This window comes from Monodon monoceros, unplaced genomic scaffold (genome assembly GCF_005190385.1).
Source record: "Monodon monoceros isolate NGI ecotype Baffin Bay Population unplaced genomic scaffold, NGI_Narwhal_1 Super_Scaffold_14, whole genome shotgun sequence".
NCBI classification, from domain to species: Eukaryota; Metazoa; Chordata; class Mammalia; order Artiodactyla; family Monodontidae; genus Monodon; species Monodon monoceros.
Genome location: NW_021703770.1, coordinates 25,466,973 through 25,486,442, shown reverse-complemented (window position 1 = coordinate 25,486,442; position 19,470 = coordinate 25,466,973). Strand labels below are relative to the sequence as shown.

The 19,470-nt window shown below is 35.7% G+C and overlaps 1 protein-coding gene across 1 annotated transcript in view; it reads left to right on the top strand.

The window, feature by feature from the left end:
• The window catches only part of PKHD1L1 (PKHD1 like 1), a 153,887-nt gene that overhangs the window by 40,727 nt on the left and 93,690 nt on the right, over positions 1-19,470 (top strand). Inside the window, exons 19-27 of the mRNA XM_029222874.1 lie at positions 45-158; positions 1,624-1,773; positions 2,779-2,903; positions 7,907-8,070; positions 9,289-9,461; positions 14,119-14,266; positions 14,782-14,936; positions 16,736-16,858; positions 17,553-17,658. Of these exons, the coding sequence (XP_029078707.1) occupies positions 45-158; positions 1,624-1,773; positions 2,779-2,903; positions 7,907-8,070; positions 9,289-9,461; positions 14,119-14,266; positions 14,782-14,936; positions 16,736-16,858; positions 17,553-17,658 (1,258 nt within the window). The remainder of the gene's footprint in view (positions 1-44; positions 159-1,623; positions 1,774-2,778; positions 2,904-7,906; positions 8,071-9,288; positions 9,462-14,118; positions 14,267-14,781; positions 14,937-16,735; positions 16,859-17,552; positions 17,659-19,470) is intronic.

Here is a 19,470-nt window from a genome sequence, read left to right as displayed (position 1 = left end):
AACTCTTCATAAAGAAGTTACTAAAGCTCATATTGTTAATTTAGTTTCAGGCAGCAGTGGAAGAAATGGTTAGCGCTAAGTGTCCACCACAAATTGCAAATTTTGAAGAAGGATTTGTTGTGAAATACTTCAGAGGTTATGAAACTGATTTTAACCTGGTATGGAATATTTAATGAACTGTGAGATGGACCAGATAAGAAATCATATAAATGTTTGGAATTTTGTCATTTTTTGAATTAGCATTAATTCCTTTAACATTTAAAGTCAAGTTTCAAGTATAATTTTGTCATACATTTATTGGTAAGGTCTGTTCTAGCATCTTCCTGCATTATAAAATGACTCATTTGTAAAAACACACCTGAATTTTCTTAATCAAGAGAAAGTAGGCAAGATGGGTAAATGTGAGATCTGTAGGATTTTTGTTTGTTTTCTTCATTTAGATGCAGAGTATATTCTTTTTCCTCATTGGCTTCAGAGAATACCATTTGTAGTAGAGCGTTATACAGTAAATTGCTTCCCTTGCTTCTGGTCAGTTAGTACAATGCCTAGTCATTATTTACTTATTGATGAAATACAAAGATTTTTCTTTGATGTACAATAAATTTAAAATATACTTAACTTCCTAATTCTTATTTTGAAGACTTGAGGAAGCCAGATATTCACCATTTCCAAATGAATACCATAGGAATGAGAAATATATAGGCTAGTTATTCAGTTCAGATCAATACCCCAGAAATGAGTCCTTAAAAATATATATCATGTCATGCTTTATGCAAACAGATTTATTATTGAAGAAAAGGGAAAATCATTTAATGGGTTACGTTTTCAACCTGTTTCAATAAATATACATGTATTTGGGTTCTCCTATCCTGAATGTAGTACTTGCAGCCAAGACAATTGAACAAGTAGTTTACATTATACTCCTTTCGTACTTCATCTCCCATCATCATCATCATCACAACACACATTCTTGGCTACACTTTACCTTGACTCTTTGAGTTTCCCAGCACCACTCTCTCCTGTCCCCACTTCTTTGCACATATTTTACGCTCTCTCTGATGCCCCTTGGCTCCCTTTTCCTTTTAAATTACTCCTGTTTATTCTTCAAGGCAATTCATTTGTTACTTCTCCGAGTCATCTGTTTTGATGCTTTTATGTGAGTTAGATGTCTCCTTTCAGCCTTGGTTTTATAATCCTTGGTTCCTTTGTCCCAAACTGGTAGGCTCCTGTGTGTAGGGATAGGGTTCTTCACTATTTGAACCCTGAAGATTAAACAAAAAACAAGCAAATGAACAAACAAGTAAAAATGTGGCATGGAATGAACACAAAAAATCATTTGTGGAAGGAGTGGATAAATATCCTTAAGGAGTTCATAATATAAGGGGAAAGAGAGGACTTGGGAAATAGTCAAATACAGATACAAGGGATTATGAGTATGTATCTAAATGAGTGTTATAGGATGAGAGCCTTAGACTTTCAAAGAAGAGAGAAAACATTTCAGGTTAAAGCAGTTTGGGAAGCAGTGGGATCTGAGTTGAAACTTGAATGACTTAGGTGAAGATGTTGGGGAGTAAAGCAGGGCAATAAATCATGTTTTCATTTGAAATATTATTGTTTCTGTAGGAACATATTAATAGAGGGCAAAAGACAGCTGAAACTGATGCTTACTGTGGTCGTTATTCCCTGAAAAACCCAGCTGTTCTTTTTGACTCAGCAGATGTTAAACCAAACAGACTACCATATGGAAACATTTTATTATTTCCTTATAACCAGGTAAGCTCAACAAAATGATATGCTAATTAAATTTGTAAAATACCTTGGTAATAAAATTTCATGAAGTTTTAAGACAAGGAAAATTGCTTGTCATGTGAAGTCACATCACGTTGGACAGGCACCATGCTTCAATTCTGTGCTTGTGATTTCCTTGTCTGTTGATACTCAAAAAATGAAATTTTAAGAATACGTAGTACCGTGCACATGTATTCTGCTTTATCTTATAATTTCAGGAAAAAAACATTATTTGCACACAAATGTAAATACTAAAACAATTTAAAATATATAATCTCATTATTCCTTCATTTATTAAGAAGAAACAAAAATAGATAGCTGTCATAAAGTGATCTTGGGTATCCAGTCATGGAAAAGTAAAGGAGGATCACGAGCAGAGGAGACGGCAGTTTTAGGATAGGTATCTAAGACTAGCAATCATAGATTTACCCTTTCTCTTGTTTTAAAATTTTCAACTTGTAACACATGTTCTAAAGTTCTAAGTTCTAAATATATCTAACATTTTTAAGGAGTTGTAGACCATTAAAATTAGTATTTAATAACTATTGTATGGTGACATCTCTAAATGTTCAGCTGCATTCACATCCTAGTTAATCTACCTGAATGTTTCTCTGTCTTCTCTGTGTGTTCTGGAGTTTTAAATTCATTGAAGAGTTTAGTTAGAACTGGCCTTAATCCTTATATAGCTCCATGACTAGAGGGAGTGAATTATTTCCATTCTTTTAAGGAAATCATATCTAAGAAAACAATAAAAGAATTAATCATTAATTGTGAGGTCACATCAACTCCTTCCTCTTCTATAAAATCTTCCCCAATTCTTCTGCATCTCATTGTCTGAAATTAATCATTCCTTCCTCTGTGTTCTGATACATTTTGTATAAAAAATGCTCAATAGATATTTATTGGATTGGATTGAATTCATTTGAATTGCTACAAAACAATTTAATGGTAAAATATTGTTACTGATTTTTTTTAATGTTTTCCATGTAGTTATGTTTAGCCTACAAAGGATTCTTGGCAAATTATATTGGTCTAAAATTTCAATACCAAGACACAAGCAAGATTACTAGAAGCACTGATACACAATTTACATATAACTTTGCGTATGGAAACAAGTAAGTTACACTATGAATTTGAAATTTTTACATTATAGCATGTAAACTATGAAGGTAAAATCTGTTTGTTTGTTTGTTTGTTTTTGAGAAATCGTGTGCACCATGGATCTAACTGCAATTTTTTCTGCCTTCTACATAAGCTTCCTAACAGAGACATTTGTGCCAAAAATAAATCTATAGATTATGAAAATAAAAATTGGTCTAGTGTCATCATCACCCATGACCATTTAAAAGACAAAACAGTGGTAAACTTTAGAATTTAAATTGTATATTATTAAATCTAATAATGTTTCTAGATACTGAAGGAAGGTAGAAAGAAACTGCCTTAGCGCAAGATTATCATTAGACTTTGATCACTGAAAAACAAAATGAATGTGTAAATGGAGAAAATAAAATATTTTGATGAACATACCAAAGTTAAGGGAGAAAACATATTCTTAAATACTTGGTTTGGTTGCCAAAAGTTAGACACATAAAAATGCAGATAGAGAAATATAATGCGAGAAACTAAATGAGTCTAGAGAAAGCTGTTTAATGACTGTGATTGTCATAACCTCAAGCACAATTTAGTTCTGCAAAACGATTTTTGGTTTTCATTAATTATTATATCTTCTGAAATTTGTCAGTCTTGACTTTGAATTTTCATATACAATACACACAAAAATTGTACTTACAATAAAACAATGACGACACATACACACACATACAACTTTTCTATTTTAAAAAGTATTCCTCGGGCTTCCCTGGTGACGCAGTGGTTGAGAGTCCGCCTGCCGATGCAGGGGACACGGGGTCGTGCCCCGGTCCGGGAAGATCCCACATGCCGCGGAGCGGCTGGGCCCGTGAGCCATGGCCGCTGAGCCTGCGCATCCGGAGCCTGTGCTCCGCAATGGAAGAGGCCACAACAGTGAGAGGCCTGCGTACCGCAAAAAAAAAAAAGTATTCCTCATAAATTTTAAAGTCATGCTTATTGAAGTGCAATTTACATAATGTCATAATTTACTCTAAGTGCATAATTCAGTAAGCATGACAAATGTATACAGTTATGTAATCATTACCCCAGTAAAGATGTAGAACATTTCCTCTCCACAATTTTAGAAGGTTTTTTTTCATGTAAAGTTTATGTCATAAAATACCCATGGTATGATTTCCATGTCTTCAAAAATATTTCTAATACGTTTCTTTTGTGTTTTTTTCTGTCATAGCTACATAAAAAATCTTCTGTATCCTGTATCAATCTATATAGTTTTCATTGTACTTTAATACATATCATTTAAGTTGCTGCCATTCTGTAATATATAGAGAGGACTTTTCTATTCTCATCATAGGAGTGGGATTATGAACACTCAGAACTGCCGTGTATGGAGCAAGTGTGAGGCAGTCAGTGCCTCGGCTTAACTGTTCAGACAGAAGGGAAGAGAAAATGATCCAAAGTTAGAAATAGAACCAAATGATACCCATAAACAAAACAAAACAAAGACAAGAAATAACAGGTAAGATGATGAGGGAGATTAGAATAACTAGATGGAAAGAAAAGGCAGTTTTTTTCTTTTCTGGCTGCACTGCACAGCTTGTGGGATCTTAGTTCCCCAACCTGGGATCGAACCCGTGCTCTCTGCAGTGGAAGTACGAGTCCTAACCACTAGACCACCAGGGAATTCCTGAAAAGGTGGTGTTGATGGGGGAGTTTGCTTCTGGATGAAGAAACTACTTCCAACTCTGCAGTTTCAAGCTTCCTGCTTTCTTGATCATCCCAACACTATTTTCAAAATGCAGGGACCAGCTTTCATTCCATACCTTTAGAAATGTGTATACTCCAAAACTCATAGAAATATGTTGGACTATAATGGGAATCTTATTTGTTAATGGTTTAAAAAACTTTTCAGATGGATCCCTCATGAGTTGGGGGAAAGGGGTAAAGTGGGGAGACAACCAGAGCTGGGGCCTGTAGATGCTCTCTCGGAGCTAGGTCCCTGAATTCCATCAGGAGAAAACAAGATGTGCCCACTGGGTCAGTGACAGAAGCAGTGACAGGCGATGGAACAGACAGGTGGGTGGGAGCACACAGAGCCTGTTGGAACTGTGGGACCTGGACATGGATATCGTTAGATACATCCCCTTCCTGTGCCCCCAGCCCAGCTTTTTAACCTGAAATTTTTAAAGAAGTTTTGCCAGTGCTTATGGCTTTCTCCCTGAAGAAGTGGAATGACCTTTTGTTAAGGGAAGAAGGGAAGTTATAGTCTTCAGCTTTCAAAATAAAATACTGTATTTGATGCATAACCCTCTGGCATCATCTCCTGAACATGTGGCCCTAATGCCCTTCAGATTTTCTGATCAATTGATAAAGTGAGGGCAACTGGGAACCGATTTTAAATACAGGTGTAGAATCTCTAACCATGAGGTAGGTAGCCATAGTTAAAATGCAGATACCCAAGAGATGTTTGTCAAAGAGAATATATTTAAGAAGAGTCTTTCCAAGAATTCTTCAGGACACATGAAAATTCTCCCACTGAATATTCCTTAGATTGTTGGAATAAGCATTAAAAGATACTTATTTGTGTTTTACCCCATGAATAAAATCTAGACATGCTTCCATAGGATGTAAAGAAAGAAAATTTTTTTACATACAGAGACAGAAAGTTCATCAGATACTGAAGTTTGGTAAACTTGGAGTGGACTTCAAAGGACAGAGAGCTGAGTGAGCTCTGTGTATGAAGTGGACAGTGTTGGCACGAGCTATAAGAAGCTGCTCCCTGAGAAAGTTGCAGGACACTCTTGGGTTTTGTTTTCTAACAAAAACTTAAGAAGTCAAAACCGATTCCCCACCCACCGCCAATGAAAGAAAAGTAATCTTCCTGAATTAATGCTTTAAAAAAATGTCCTTTTCCTGGCAGTTCAGATTTCACCCTCCAGTGGCATCTGATTAAACAGTGTATGGCTCCTGTGTTTGCACTTTTGGCATGTTTTATACATTTGATCCGTCTTTGTTTTCCACAGAAGATGAAGAGGAAGATAGGCAGAGAGAGAAGCAGAGACAGAGACAGAAAGAGACAGAGGAGTATTGAAGAAAGTGTTGATTCCCCCTCCCCATGCATAAATAGATCTTTTGAGGCTATTGCACAGTTTAATCCAATATATAAAATGGGATCGAAGTTAGCTCCTGGAATGAGTGAAGTGAGTGGGAACAATTCTGCAATTCCCTAGGGTAATTGTTGACTCAGAAGAGGCCACAACTACTCTCTGTTGGCCATCACATAGGAAGAAACAATGCCAGGGGTTAAGACAGTCCTCTCCATGTTAATAGGCAAGGAGCATGGAAAGTCTATGCACAGAATGAACATATCCCACTGCCTCATACCCAGTTTGATTCAAATCGGGTAATCCCATGATGGATCATTATGAAGTGAAAGTCCTTCTTGAAGGGACATCCCTACGTGCCCAAATTGAACAATGGAATCACAATTTTAATTTTGATCACCACCACCTGTATGCATTTCACTCTTCTATTGCAACAGGATTTTGGAAGATTTTACAGATCTCAATTCTTCCATGTTAGTCAAACCATCACTTAACCATATCACTAAGTAGGTCCTTCCTTTAGCCTGCAGTTTTTCTGCTGTGCCGTAATTTGAAGATGCCCTACATTTGATGGAGCTAATGGGCTTCCTTTACCCTAAATGCTACAAGATCTTTCAACAAGAATATCATGAGTTTTAAAAGAGGTTGGTTCTCTGATTAAAAACTATTACCAATCAAGGCAACGTAAACTCTCCTAGCTGGTATTTCTAGACCTGCTTTTATGTAGGTCAAACAGTCTACTTAGATCAACTAGGTGTGTTAGCATTAGTTTATTTTCAGTACATTGTTAGTGTCAAAAAGCATTGTTCTATAACCCTCCAGAACCAGTGATGTTTGTATTTGTAAATCAAGCTTCAAAATCCCAGAAGTAAAATCTGGTTTTCCTTTGGAAAATGGAATTATCTAGCCACAAAAGCACCATGTGCTGTTTAAGTTTTGATATCATTTGTAGTCTTCATTTCTCTTATATAAAGGGCCCTGCTCAGTGTACCATTTTTTCTAAGTTGTTTTTAGAACTTGGGAATCATATAATTAGTAGTAGAAGTCTACTTAGAGGCCCAAAATACTTTTTTTAATTTAAGGAGCACTTTAACTTAATGTAGTTATGCATATAATTTTCTAAAATGATGTCAGTCTAAGCTTTGATGCACTAGAGGTGGATCCCATGATGAGTTTGTAAACCATGAAGTTTCAAAATGAGAATAGAAGGTTCCCAAACTAGTCAGTTAATCAGTACAGTGGTAGCTGATGCAAAGATTATTGTTGAACTGTATTTAGTTATTTGAATGGCAGTATTTATCTCTTTACCGCAAACTCCTGTAACAAAATTGCTTATGTAATTTATGAGATTCCAATGCAGTTAATATTTAATGGAAGCTCTGAATCTAAATTATACGTTTAGAAGGCACTCTGCAACCATTTGAATCTATAAATAACTTAGCACCTTTTGTCCCTTAGTTATAGGGGACAATGCAACTCCACTGAGCTCTTTCAGAAGTATTATCAAGCTCCAGTTTTGCTTCTTAGTATTGGATTGAAATTGCTGCTCTGTCCCTGGCACCACTAAAATGGTTTGCTTCATTCTTGTGTCTTGTTTCTGTATGCTTTCCACCAGGGTGCATGCTCCTTAGTTTACTTACCTGTCACTGCAGAATGTTATTTTACATGCCTATGTCTACTGCCAAGGTTACAAATAAAAGAAAACCTATCTTTTGGATACAACATTAAATCTTTCACTGCCAATGTAAAGTTTCTGCTTGCTGTCCCTTGTGGCTGTTTTTTTGTGCTAATAAAGCTTGCTTATGGTCTTCTTGTGGAAAAAGAAAAACTTTTACTGTTCAAGATTTTAATGCTTTTTATAATGTATTTGTTTACATTGAACATTATAACTGATCTATACACCTAATTAAACAACCATATTTCAGCTGGACCTACACCTGTATAGACCTTCTGGATCTCATACAAACCAAATACACTGGGACCAGTTTTTCTCTTCAGAGGATTAGTTTGCAGAAAGCATCAGAATCACAGTCTTTCTATGTGGATATTGTATACATTGGACAGACATCTACAATTGCAGCATTGGATGGTATATTGTATCTTTTCATATCTAAAACCTAAACCTTCTAAACCTACTTTGTACTAAAATCTTATTGTGGACGTTATTTATATTCTGTAGGTTAGATAGAAACATTAATCTCTAAATATTGTTATTCTTTCATCTCAATAATACTATGGTTTAAATCATATATTTTTTTAGTGAATAGGACCAGGTGATTATTCTAAAGATAAATGCATCCTTAATGTAAACTTTGTCATTAAAGCAGGAATTAGTTTTATAGTCCTGGATTCTGTTTACAGGTAAACTGTGGCAAACATTCTAATTTTGCCTTGTTTGATTTTTGAGAAATCAACTACCAAGATAGAGATCTGTTCCTGAAAGGCAACTGTTGACATTGACGTCTGTCTAGTAAGAATGAGCTGAAACTTTCCATGGACTTTATTGTGATAATTAGTAAAACTGTAAATGAAAACTTTATTTCTCAGAGTTTTAGTGTTTTTTCTAGTTATGTTAATAGACTCATATATGTGAGATATGCTAATAAAATAATAAAAATTAAACTGCAGTCTTTTTAAAAATCAGCCTAACTCCAAACAGTCACCTTAATAAGTGACTATTACCATATTTCAGAGGAGTTTTGGAATCCTTTCCTCTGGAACAGTTTTCAAGTGCAAGGTCATGATTCAACTGGCTAAAAACTAAATGTTACTGTACTCTGAGTCGCTCTTTTTGAATCCACTATCACCAGACCTACATTGTGATTGATGGAGCACATAAGACAGCTGATCTGTGCTGAGATAAAGGTTGTAGTTCCTTAAGCAACAGTCATTTAGCACCTACCATGTGGCAGGCAATGTGTCTAGTACCAAAGAAAGAACAGAGGACCAGGCAGTCCTGGTCCTAACCTCATGGAACACACATCCTAGTGAGCACCACGTTCAGGGACCTACAACAGAGCAAAACTAACTGGCCCACAGAAGGCTGCATAGAACCCAGAGCTTGGTGGCTTTTCAGTATTTTGTTTTACCCAGTGAGGCTCATATATCTAAAGACTTTAAAGCTTTATATTCTAGAAGTGAAGGTTTGCCAAGCTTCACAAACTACTTTCCTTAAGGTCTTCTTTCTAAAATTTGATTTTAAACAGCTTATTCCATGACACATGGATATTATTTGATGCTTTTCTTTTTAGCAGCACAAGCTATGCAATTTTATCTTCCATTTACTTTGTTTATTTATGTTCTTTAGAAATGCCAAAGAGAAGACTTCCAGCATTAGCAAATAAAGGAATATTTTTAAAGCACTTTCAGGTGAATCAGACCAAAATTAATGGATCAAGTATGACCAACCAATATTCTGTCACCATGACATCATGTAATTGCAGTTATAATATACCCATGATGGCTGTGAGCTTTGGGCAGGTAAGCTTAGAATTTTATGAGTAGCTATTTTCAACTTATGAAACATTAGCCTTGACCTAGTAAACTTAAAACATTTTTTTTAATGAAGAACTGACACACGGATTAGACATCTTTTAATAGAACAAGACAGTTATTCTAAGGATGAAATGAAGATTTAGAGGCTTGTTGAACTTGAGCATGAAAATTCACTTTAAACATTAAAAATTTTTTAACGAAATATATTGATGGGGAAAAAAGCAGGAGGAAATAGCCTTAAGAATCAGCTAGTCAGATTTAAGTAGTTTTCTCTGTTGAGGTAAAAGAAAAATTTGTGGGCTCTCCCAATAAAGATCTTTGAACAGAGATTATTGAAAGAAAATTTGAGATTCCACATATGTTTTAAAATTGTTTCTGTTATAAACACCATTTATTTTTTATTTGTATCAAAATTGATACAAGGGGAAAGAGATGGTTTTCCATAATTCCAAAAGGCTCTGGACAGTATTTTGTACTGTTTGGGTATAAGATCTGTATTAAATGTTACAATTATGAGGAGTATTCTTACATTTAATTTTTTACAAAAATATACAATTAGTTAATATAATTTCCTACAACAAACCAAAACCAAGTATAATAAGTTCAAGATTAAAGGTTAAATAATAATTAAATATTATAATTTGAGTCTCACAGAGAACTTTGTGTTAACAGTTTTATGATTAAAAAGACTGAAAAACTATAAGTGTTCCACGAAAATTGCTTTTACCCTATCCAGGCCCAATGTTTTAGTCTTAGTATATTCAAGATAAATGTCTTGTAAATGTTTTTCAGTCTCTTAGCTCTCTAACAAAATGTAATAACAAAATGTAATAACGTATGTGCACATATGTTAAATGTCCAGATTAATGAATTGTTTTAAAAACTGTAACTTTGAGATAATTGTAGATTTATGTGCAGTTGTAAGAAATAATACATAAATATTTCCATACCCTTCACCCATTATCCCCCAATGGTAACATTTATAACTATAGCATAAATAGCACAGCCAGAAAATTGACATTGATGCAATTTACCAAACTTACTCAGTTACCAGTTCTACATGCTTTCATTTGTGTGTGCCTGTGTATGTGTAGTTCTGTACAATCTTTATTGCATGTGTAGATTCAGCTGACCACCACAGAACAGTTCCATCACAAGGATCCCTCATGATACCCTTTTATGTAGCCACACCCACCTCCCTCCCTTCAGCACAGTCCTATGTCTGGCAACCACTAATGTCTCTATAATTTTGGCATTTAACAATGTTGTGGAAAAGGAATCAGACTTTATATAATCATACTAGTATTTAGCCTTTTGAGATTGGCTTTTTTCACTCAGCATAATTCCCTTGAGACCCCTCCAAGTTGTTGTATGTATCAATAGTTTGTTCATTTTTGTTACTGAGTAACATTTAATGGGATGGATGCACCATAGTCTATTAACCACTTACCCCTTGAAGGACATCTGAGTTGTTCCCAGGTTTTGGGTGTTATGAATAAAGCTGCCATGAACATTTATCTGTAGGTTTCCATGTGATGTAAGTTTTCATTTTCTGGGTTAATTGCCCATCAGTGTAATTATGGGTTCATATGGTAAGCACATGTACAGTTTTGTAAGAAACTATCGTACTCTTTACCAAAGTGGCTGCACCATTTTACATTCCCACCAGCAATGTATGAGTGACCCAGTGTCTGCACAAATTCACCAGCATTTGGCATTATCACTATTTTTTATTCTAGCCATTCTGATGGGGTATATACTGTTAGCTGATTTTGGTGTTAATTTGCATTTCCTAATGGCTAATAATGTTGAACACCCATATATCCTCTTCTGTGATATCTGTTCCTGCCTTTTGCCCATTTTCTAACTGGACTATTTTCCTATTATTGAGTTTTTAAAGGTCTTTATATATCCTAGATATAAGTCCTTTGTCAGGTATGTGGTTTGCATATATTTTCTCCCAGTCTGTACCTTGCCTTTTCATCATCTTCATAAGGTCTTTCATAGAACAACACTCTTAATGAGATCCAGTTTATCAAGTTTTTCCTTTTATGAATGGTGCTTTTGGTTTCAAGTCAAAGAACTCTACTCTTATCCCTAAATCCTGAATATTTTTCTGTTTTTGTCCTGAAAGTTTTATAGTTTTACATTTAAGGCCATGATCCATTCTGAGTTAACTTTTGTATGAGATGTGAAGTTTTAGGTCCAGGTTCATTTGTTTGCCTGTCCCTCCAGTTGCTCTGGCACCATTTATTGAAACAGCTATCCTTCCTCTGTTGAATTACCTTTGTACCTTTATCAAAAGTCAGTTGGGCATATTTGTGTGGATATATTTCTGGATTCTCTATTCTGTCCCATTGCTCTATATGTCCATCCTTCCACTGATACCACACCCTTCTGATCACTGTAGCTATGTAGTGAGCCTTAACATTGGGAAGAGTGATTCCTCTCACTTTACTCTTCTTGTGAAAAATTGTTTTAGCTATTCTAGGTCCTGTGTCTTTCCATATAAATTTTGAAATAGGCTTGTTTATGTCTACAAAAATCTTGCTGGCAATTTGATAAGAATTGCATTTAAACCTATAGATTGCATGTAAACCTATAGAGAGAATTGACACCTTTACCATGTTGAGTCTTCCAATCTATGTACACAGTATGTCTCTCCATTTATTTAGGTCTTCTTTGCTTTTTTTTTGTCCAACGTATTTTGGTCTTCTTTGATCACATCTTGCATTTTGCAATTTCAGGTCAGATTCAGTACATTTTGTTAGATTTGTATGTAAGTATTTCATTTTCTTTGAAGCCATTGTAATGGGTCTTGTATTAATTTCAGTTTCCGCATGCTTGTTATTTATACATAAAAATGTGATTGGTTTTTGTGTATTGATCTGGTATCTTGCAATCTTGCTGAAGTCCATGAATTTTTACAAAGTAAATGCACTCATGTAATCACTACCCAGATCAAGGTAAAGAAAATCATTAGACCCCCCCAAAGCTTTCTTTATGCCTTTTCTTTGTCATGGGATTACTTACCCTACACCCTTAGATAACCACTATTTTGACTTCTACTACCATTAATTAGTTTTGCTTGGTTTTACTCTTTTTAAAAAAATAAATATTAAAAAATATTAAATAGTAAAATATTCATTTATTTATTTATTTCCCTTATTTTTTTGGCTGCATTGGGTCTTAATTGCAGCACGCCAGATCTTTGTTGAGGCAAGCAGGATCTTTTGTTACAGCACAAGGTCTCTTCATTGTGGCACTCAGGCTTCTCTCTGGTTTCAGTGTGCGGATTTCTCTCTAGTTGTGGCACGCGTATTTCTCTCTAGTTGTGGCACGAGGGCTCTAGGGCACGTGAGCTCTGTAGTTGGTGGCTCGTGGGCTTTCTCTTTGAAGCACACAAGCTCAATAGTTGTGGCGTGTGGGCTTAGTTGCCCCGTGTCATGTGAGATCCTAGTTCCCCGACTGGGATGGAACCCGCGTCCCCTGCACTGGAAGGCAGATTCTTTACCACTGGACCACCAGGGAAGTCCCTGTTTTTACTCTTCATATCAATGAATAATACAGTGTGTACTCTTTTGCATCTTCTTTTATTTGATAATGTGAGATTCATGCTGTTGCGTATAGCTAGCTATAGTTCATTCTTTTTCATTGCTATACAATATTCCTTGGTATTAATATACAACCATTTATCCTTTCTATTGATGGGCTTTTGCACTATTTCCAGTTTGGGGTTATTATAAATAAAGCTGCTCTGAACATTCTTGCATATGTCTTTTGGCACTTACGTTCACTCCTTTATGTGGGCAATAGAGCTTATAATTTTATTTTATTTTATTTATTTTTAAAAAATATTTACTTATTTGCTGCACCCGGTTTAGTTGCTGCACATGGGATCTTCGTTGCCGTGTGCAGGATCTTTCATTGGGCATGTGGTATCTAGTCTCCTGACTAGGGATCGAACCCAGGCCCCCTGCATTGAGAGCACAGAGTCTTAACTGCTGGACCACCAGGGAAGTCCCCCAGAGCTTATAATTTTAAATTCCACAAAATTAGCAGAGATCAGAAGCAGGAGAATATCATCTTCACTCTTAGAGTTACAATCTATGAATTTTTATTGCACATGTTTCTTCTGTCAGTTGACTGACACTCAACATTAGACAGGTATTTCCTGAGTCTGGATCAGTCACTGTATTGATCGTATACTTCCTTTTATTGTTAGTTAGGTTTTCAAGCTTCCATATGTTATTTCTCCAAAAAGGTGTTTAATTTTTTGATAGCCAAGACCGTATCTCATGTTTCTTTGCCTTCCCATTGTGATTAGCATTGTACCTTGAACAGAATGCCTGCTCAATAAATATTTGCTCCTTGAGCGATGGTAGGTGCACTCTGAATTAATGAGGTATTACTGTGGTTCCAGCTGATTGCTGCACAGATGACTGAGTTGACTTGGGCCTCATTATCGCAGCTATATAGGTATAGCCTGTGTTGATTTATGTGACTCTCCTTAACGTTCTGAGGAGTCCTGAATACCTGAGGCTCATTTATGTCATGTCACAGGATTGTATGCCGGTGAAATAGAAATCTGGTAGCCATTGTTATGTTTAATCATTTTATCAATATTTATTTTGGAAACTAGACGATCACAAACGAGACAGAGAATGAGTCTGTTTACAGAGGAAATAATTGGCCGGGGGAGTCAAAGATTCATATTCAAAGAGTTCAAGCAGCATCTCCACCGCTAAGTGGCAGCTTTGACATTCACGCTTACGGACATATTCTCAAAGGTATATGGAAAAAGTTCATAACTTTGGTCTATGTATCAGTTGGACTGTACTGATCTAGACAACCATCATAAACATTTTGGTGTATTTCTTTTTAATATTATTTCTCTATGTAATTTATAGAGCTGAGATTATGTCAGTAATGTAAAACTAAATTGTTCAGAAAAATCACATTTTCACATTTTCTTCATCACCTCACCAGATATACCAGGTTAAATTCCCAAAAGTTTGTTTCTCTTTTACATCCATAGCTTACTGGTTATCTATAAAGTTAACTGATTTTTTTTTTTTTAATATTTGAGCCAAGGCTCAATGTCTGCAGTACGTTACTCATGTAATTTTTGTTTCTCAGAAATATATAAATGTGTTGCCTAAGTAATATGCAGATTTCATTTTTTCTGTATTTGGAGGAGGACAGTTGGTTTACAAGTGATAAAACACATCTCATATATGTTAAGGGTGGCCATAGGTTTGTGAATTTTTGACTCCCGCTGTTTGCCGTCCTTCTGCGAGTACAGGTATTCCCGCTGCTGCGTCAGCTGCAGATTTGCAGTTTGCTCTCCAGAGTCTAGAAGAAGTGGGACAAGTCTCAGTTACACGAGAGGGAAGCTGTGCTGGATACTCATGGCACGTCAAGTGGAGAAGCACATGTGGAAAGCAGAAACTGCTGCAGGTTCCCTTACTTCACCTGGTTTCTGTTTTCTTCTATATGTTCGTTGCTTATTTGCACCCTGCCTCATTCCAAAAAGAAATGGAGACTGTGTGTATTTTAAAACTGCAAGCTATAGCCTAAACAGTAATAAAAGGAAACAGAAGATTGTTGTAAATTAAGTTGACCAGGCATTCTCTTTCATGGAGAATAGCTGTTAGTGCTTTATTCCTGATCCCCTATGGGAGAATATGCCGGTTAGAAGACCTTTGACAGGGGCAGGAGGGGCACAGGCAGGGGCAGTCTCAGAACTAAATCTGGGTATACGTAAGAGGAGCCAAGCATAACCAGCGTCGCTGTCCTTTAATTCTACCACTGTGCACTAGAGCTGTGTTCTAGGACCTTGGATTCTTTTCTGGTTTCAAAGATGACCTTTTCAAGTTCATAACAGAGCCACACCTTAAGAGCTCATCTAATTACTTTTGCTTAGAGTGTGGTTGGGGGCAGGGAGGGAAGTCAGGCTCAGAATATGTGACAGAGAAGGGTCTAGAAGAGACTGGGGGCTCAGATATCAAACATCAAAAATACGATGCTTTGTAGTGATGGTGAGAGTGTGAGATGCACTCTCATCCTCGTGCACTCTTGGTGAGACAGTAAATTAGTACGAGCTTTTGGAAGGATAATTTAATTGTATCTGAATATAGATACCTTATGACTCGGCAGTCTCAGCTGTGTTACTCTCTTCTACTGAAATGATGATACAAATATGAAATGAAATAGGCAAAAAGTTAGTCACTGCAGCATTATTTGTAATAGTAAAAAAACCTAGAAACCGAAATTCCCATCAATAGAAAAATGGTTGTTAAAATGATACAAACGGTGGAAATAAATACAGAACTCTACTTATAAAACCATTTTGGATAAAACAGAGGTGCTGGGGGACAGGAGATTCAAAAAAAGGTATATAAACAATAATCATAGACTATAACGTACCATACATAGATTGTATGGATGTCATAAAGATATGTGGGTTATTTTAAGGAAACATATGGCCAGAAACTAGAATAAGAAAATTCTGCAACTGAGACAGCTCTAGTGACTGATCTCCTCTTGGTCCTCTGCTGGTGCCTGCACACCTACTCCCTTCACTCTTTCCTGACCAGTCTCCTCTGCTTTATTCATCATTTCTGCTCCTGGTCACTTTGGCTCCCACAGGCCCAGCATGGAGACTCCTGTCTCTTTGCTAGACCCTGTATGCATCTGAAGGCTGCCATATTGGCAGCACGATTTTGGAATGACCAAATTATACATATTGATCTGATTTGGTTTCATTTTTACCATTGACAGAAAATATAACTCCATGAGTGGATGAAAAACCAAGAGTAGTTTTGGTAGAGGCCAAAAATGCTAAAGGGGAAAAGTTGACTCTCGGGTGGAAAGAGGACTACATTTTTCAATTATTTAAGAATCATTTATCAAAGTGGTCATATTCAGAAAGCATAGAATATTTTGAAAAAATCAAAATAAGTAAATTCATGTTCCTTAGACATGTTTTATCCTAAATATTCAAGTTAATTTTAGTCATTTAATTCAAGTTGTAATTGACGCAATATATGATACTGCAATGATGTTATGAGTTTTTTTCTTGGGTAGATTATGATCATTTTTGAAGAGGCTTCTTTTTCAAAAGTGTGATTAAATGGCTTTGAATTTTTTTCATCCTTTGGCTTTTCACTTTTAACCATGCTTAAACTTAAAAAGAAAAACTACTGTGATCATATTTATTATAACCTTTCTAGTAAAATAATCTCGTCTAAAAATAGATCAATGATTCCAACATTTTTGGAGAAAAGGCTAACGTGATGGTTACAAGGATAAAGGAAGGTGGCTTATTCAGACAGCGCATACTGGGAGACCTGCTTCGTACACCCAGCAAACAGCCACAGGTATTTTTGAAAGTTTCCTCCTGATGTAATTTTAAATGTATAACTATTTTGTAATACATTGAAGACCTGGTAAAACAGAAGAGATGACATCTTTATTTTTCATGTGACTATTTGTTAACAGATGATCAACTCAGTGATATTATTTTGTGACTTTGGGGAAAATTATCTTCCTTATGATAAAAGATTTTAAGCTCTACTGTTAGTATTTGAAAATATATTCTTTCATTTAATCTTTATAGTAACTCTGTAAAATAATTATTAATGTTACCACTTACTGATGAGGAAATTAAATTGTATGGAGTTTAGGTGACTTTCCCAAGAGCAACCTTTATTTTTCTTCATAGCACTTATCACCCCCAGGGCATAATGTGCATTTTCTTTTTTTGGTAAGTTTATAGGCTTATGTAAGGCTCTCTGTCCTACTTCCACTAGACTATACGTTCAGTAACAGCAGGGATGTCATCTGTTTTGTTAAATGTGCTTGATACGTTTACAACTGTGCCTGATGTATAATGGACACATTCGCTGAATGAATCAATGAAGTGTCAAAACAGAAAAAGTATAAATAGAATAGACTAATTTTTGGAAACCAACAAACCAGCAAACAAGCAAATTTCCATTACTTTTTCTAAATCCTATGCATAGTCTATTTAAGCATGCTACCCTTGTTACCTCTGTGTTTCTTTATTTGAAGGTTGAAGTCTATGTTAATGAAATCCCAGCTAAATGTTCAGGTGACTGTGGGTTTACATGGGATCCCACAACTACTCCTCAAGTCTGGGCCATAAGTCCTTCCCAAGGTAATCTCTTGCTTTCAAACTTAGAGTATGGGGTGGAAGACAATTAGCAAAAATGTAAACTCTGATAATGATTTTTTTATATTCTAACTAAGGCAAGCAGACAGTTCTACATAGTGAAAAAAATCTATCAGATCAGAAAGCTATGGAAAGATCATTAATTATCTTTGCAAAAAATATCACTGTTGAAGTTGGACTCACTAGTATTCTGCTTCTCCAGTTTCACCAACTTCTAGGAGATATAGTACTAAAATGCCAGTAACAAGAGAGCTGCTGTTTAGTAAAAGAAAATAATTAGGTCCTAGATTTGAGAATAAGAGATAGAAAAATTATTGACAAGAACTCAGTCTAGGGGGACACATTGTAAAATACCTTCCTAGTATGTGATTGCTTTAAAAAAAAAACCAGATTATATTATGTCTGAACTCCCAAGGATTGAAATAAACAGCATGACCAAGGATTGTAAGGGGTGGCTTTTTTTCAGTCAGAAAGGTAAGCTCAGATACTATAATCATATATTTAGTCTTGTTGACTAGTATGAAAATTCACCTGCTAATTATAAATCAAACGAAAAGAAAAAACCCATTGAAATCTTTAAAATAGCACAACTTAGTGTTGAAAGAATATATTCTTCAGACTTTTTATAATTATAGTTCTCTCTAAGCACCATGCTCAGTGTTAGTCCCCTACGAACTTCCCCAGAGGCAATCACAGTAATTAATTTTGTGTGTATTCTTCCATGCCATTTTATTTGTTTGATTTTTTTTTTTTTTTTTTTTTTTTTTTTTTTTTTTTTTTTTTTTTTTGCGGTACGCGGGCCTCTCGCTGTTGTGGCCTCTCCTGTTGCGGAGCACAGGCTCCGGACGCGCAGGCTCAGCGCCCATGGCTCACAGGCCCAGCCGCTCCATGGCATGTGGGATCTTCCCGGACCGGGGCATGAACCCGTGTGCCCTGCATCGGCAGGCAGACTCTCAACCACTGTGCCACCAGGGAGGCCCCATGCCATTTTAAATACCTTTTGTGTATAACACACATATGGTAATTTTGCCAGTTTTTTAAGTTTACCAATGAGCTATTACATTGCAAATATCATTTGCACCTTTTGTCATTCAGCATTCATTTTGAGAAATATTTATATGGTTTTATGTATATCTAATTCATCACTAAAATACTTCATGGATACACCAATTTATTTGTTCTTCTGTTGATGGACATTTACATCATTTACAAGTTTTTTGTTTTTACACATGACTCTATTGAGCTTTCTTGTACAAATCTACTATAACATACATGGTAGAGCTTCTTTAGGGTTTATACCTACATGTGGATTAATGGGTATATGTGTATTCAGTTCATTAGGTGACCAAATTGCTCCCCAAAGTGGCTGTACCTCCAGTGGGTATGAGAGCACCATATTCCCCACATCTTTGCCAACACTTCATATGATGAGTTTCTAATTTTGGTCGATCTGATGAGTGTAAGAAGTTATCTCATCATTGCTTTAATGTTGTCTATTCACTGATTAGTAATGCACAGGAATATCTTCTTGTATGTTTCTTGGACATTTAGATTATTTCTTCTTCTGCAAATTGCTTGTTAACATCTTTTATCCGCTTATCAGGTTGTCATTTTTCTATCAACTTGCACTGTATATTGTATGTTATGTTTGCTGATCCTTTGCACACATATTCTCCCAGTATTTCACTTATGATTTTTTTTTAGTATCTTGTTCATGGATACATTTAAATCACTGATTTATTTTAATTTATATATCTTTTCCTTTATGGATAACCATGGCTTTTTGTATCTTATTTA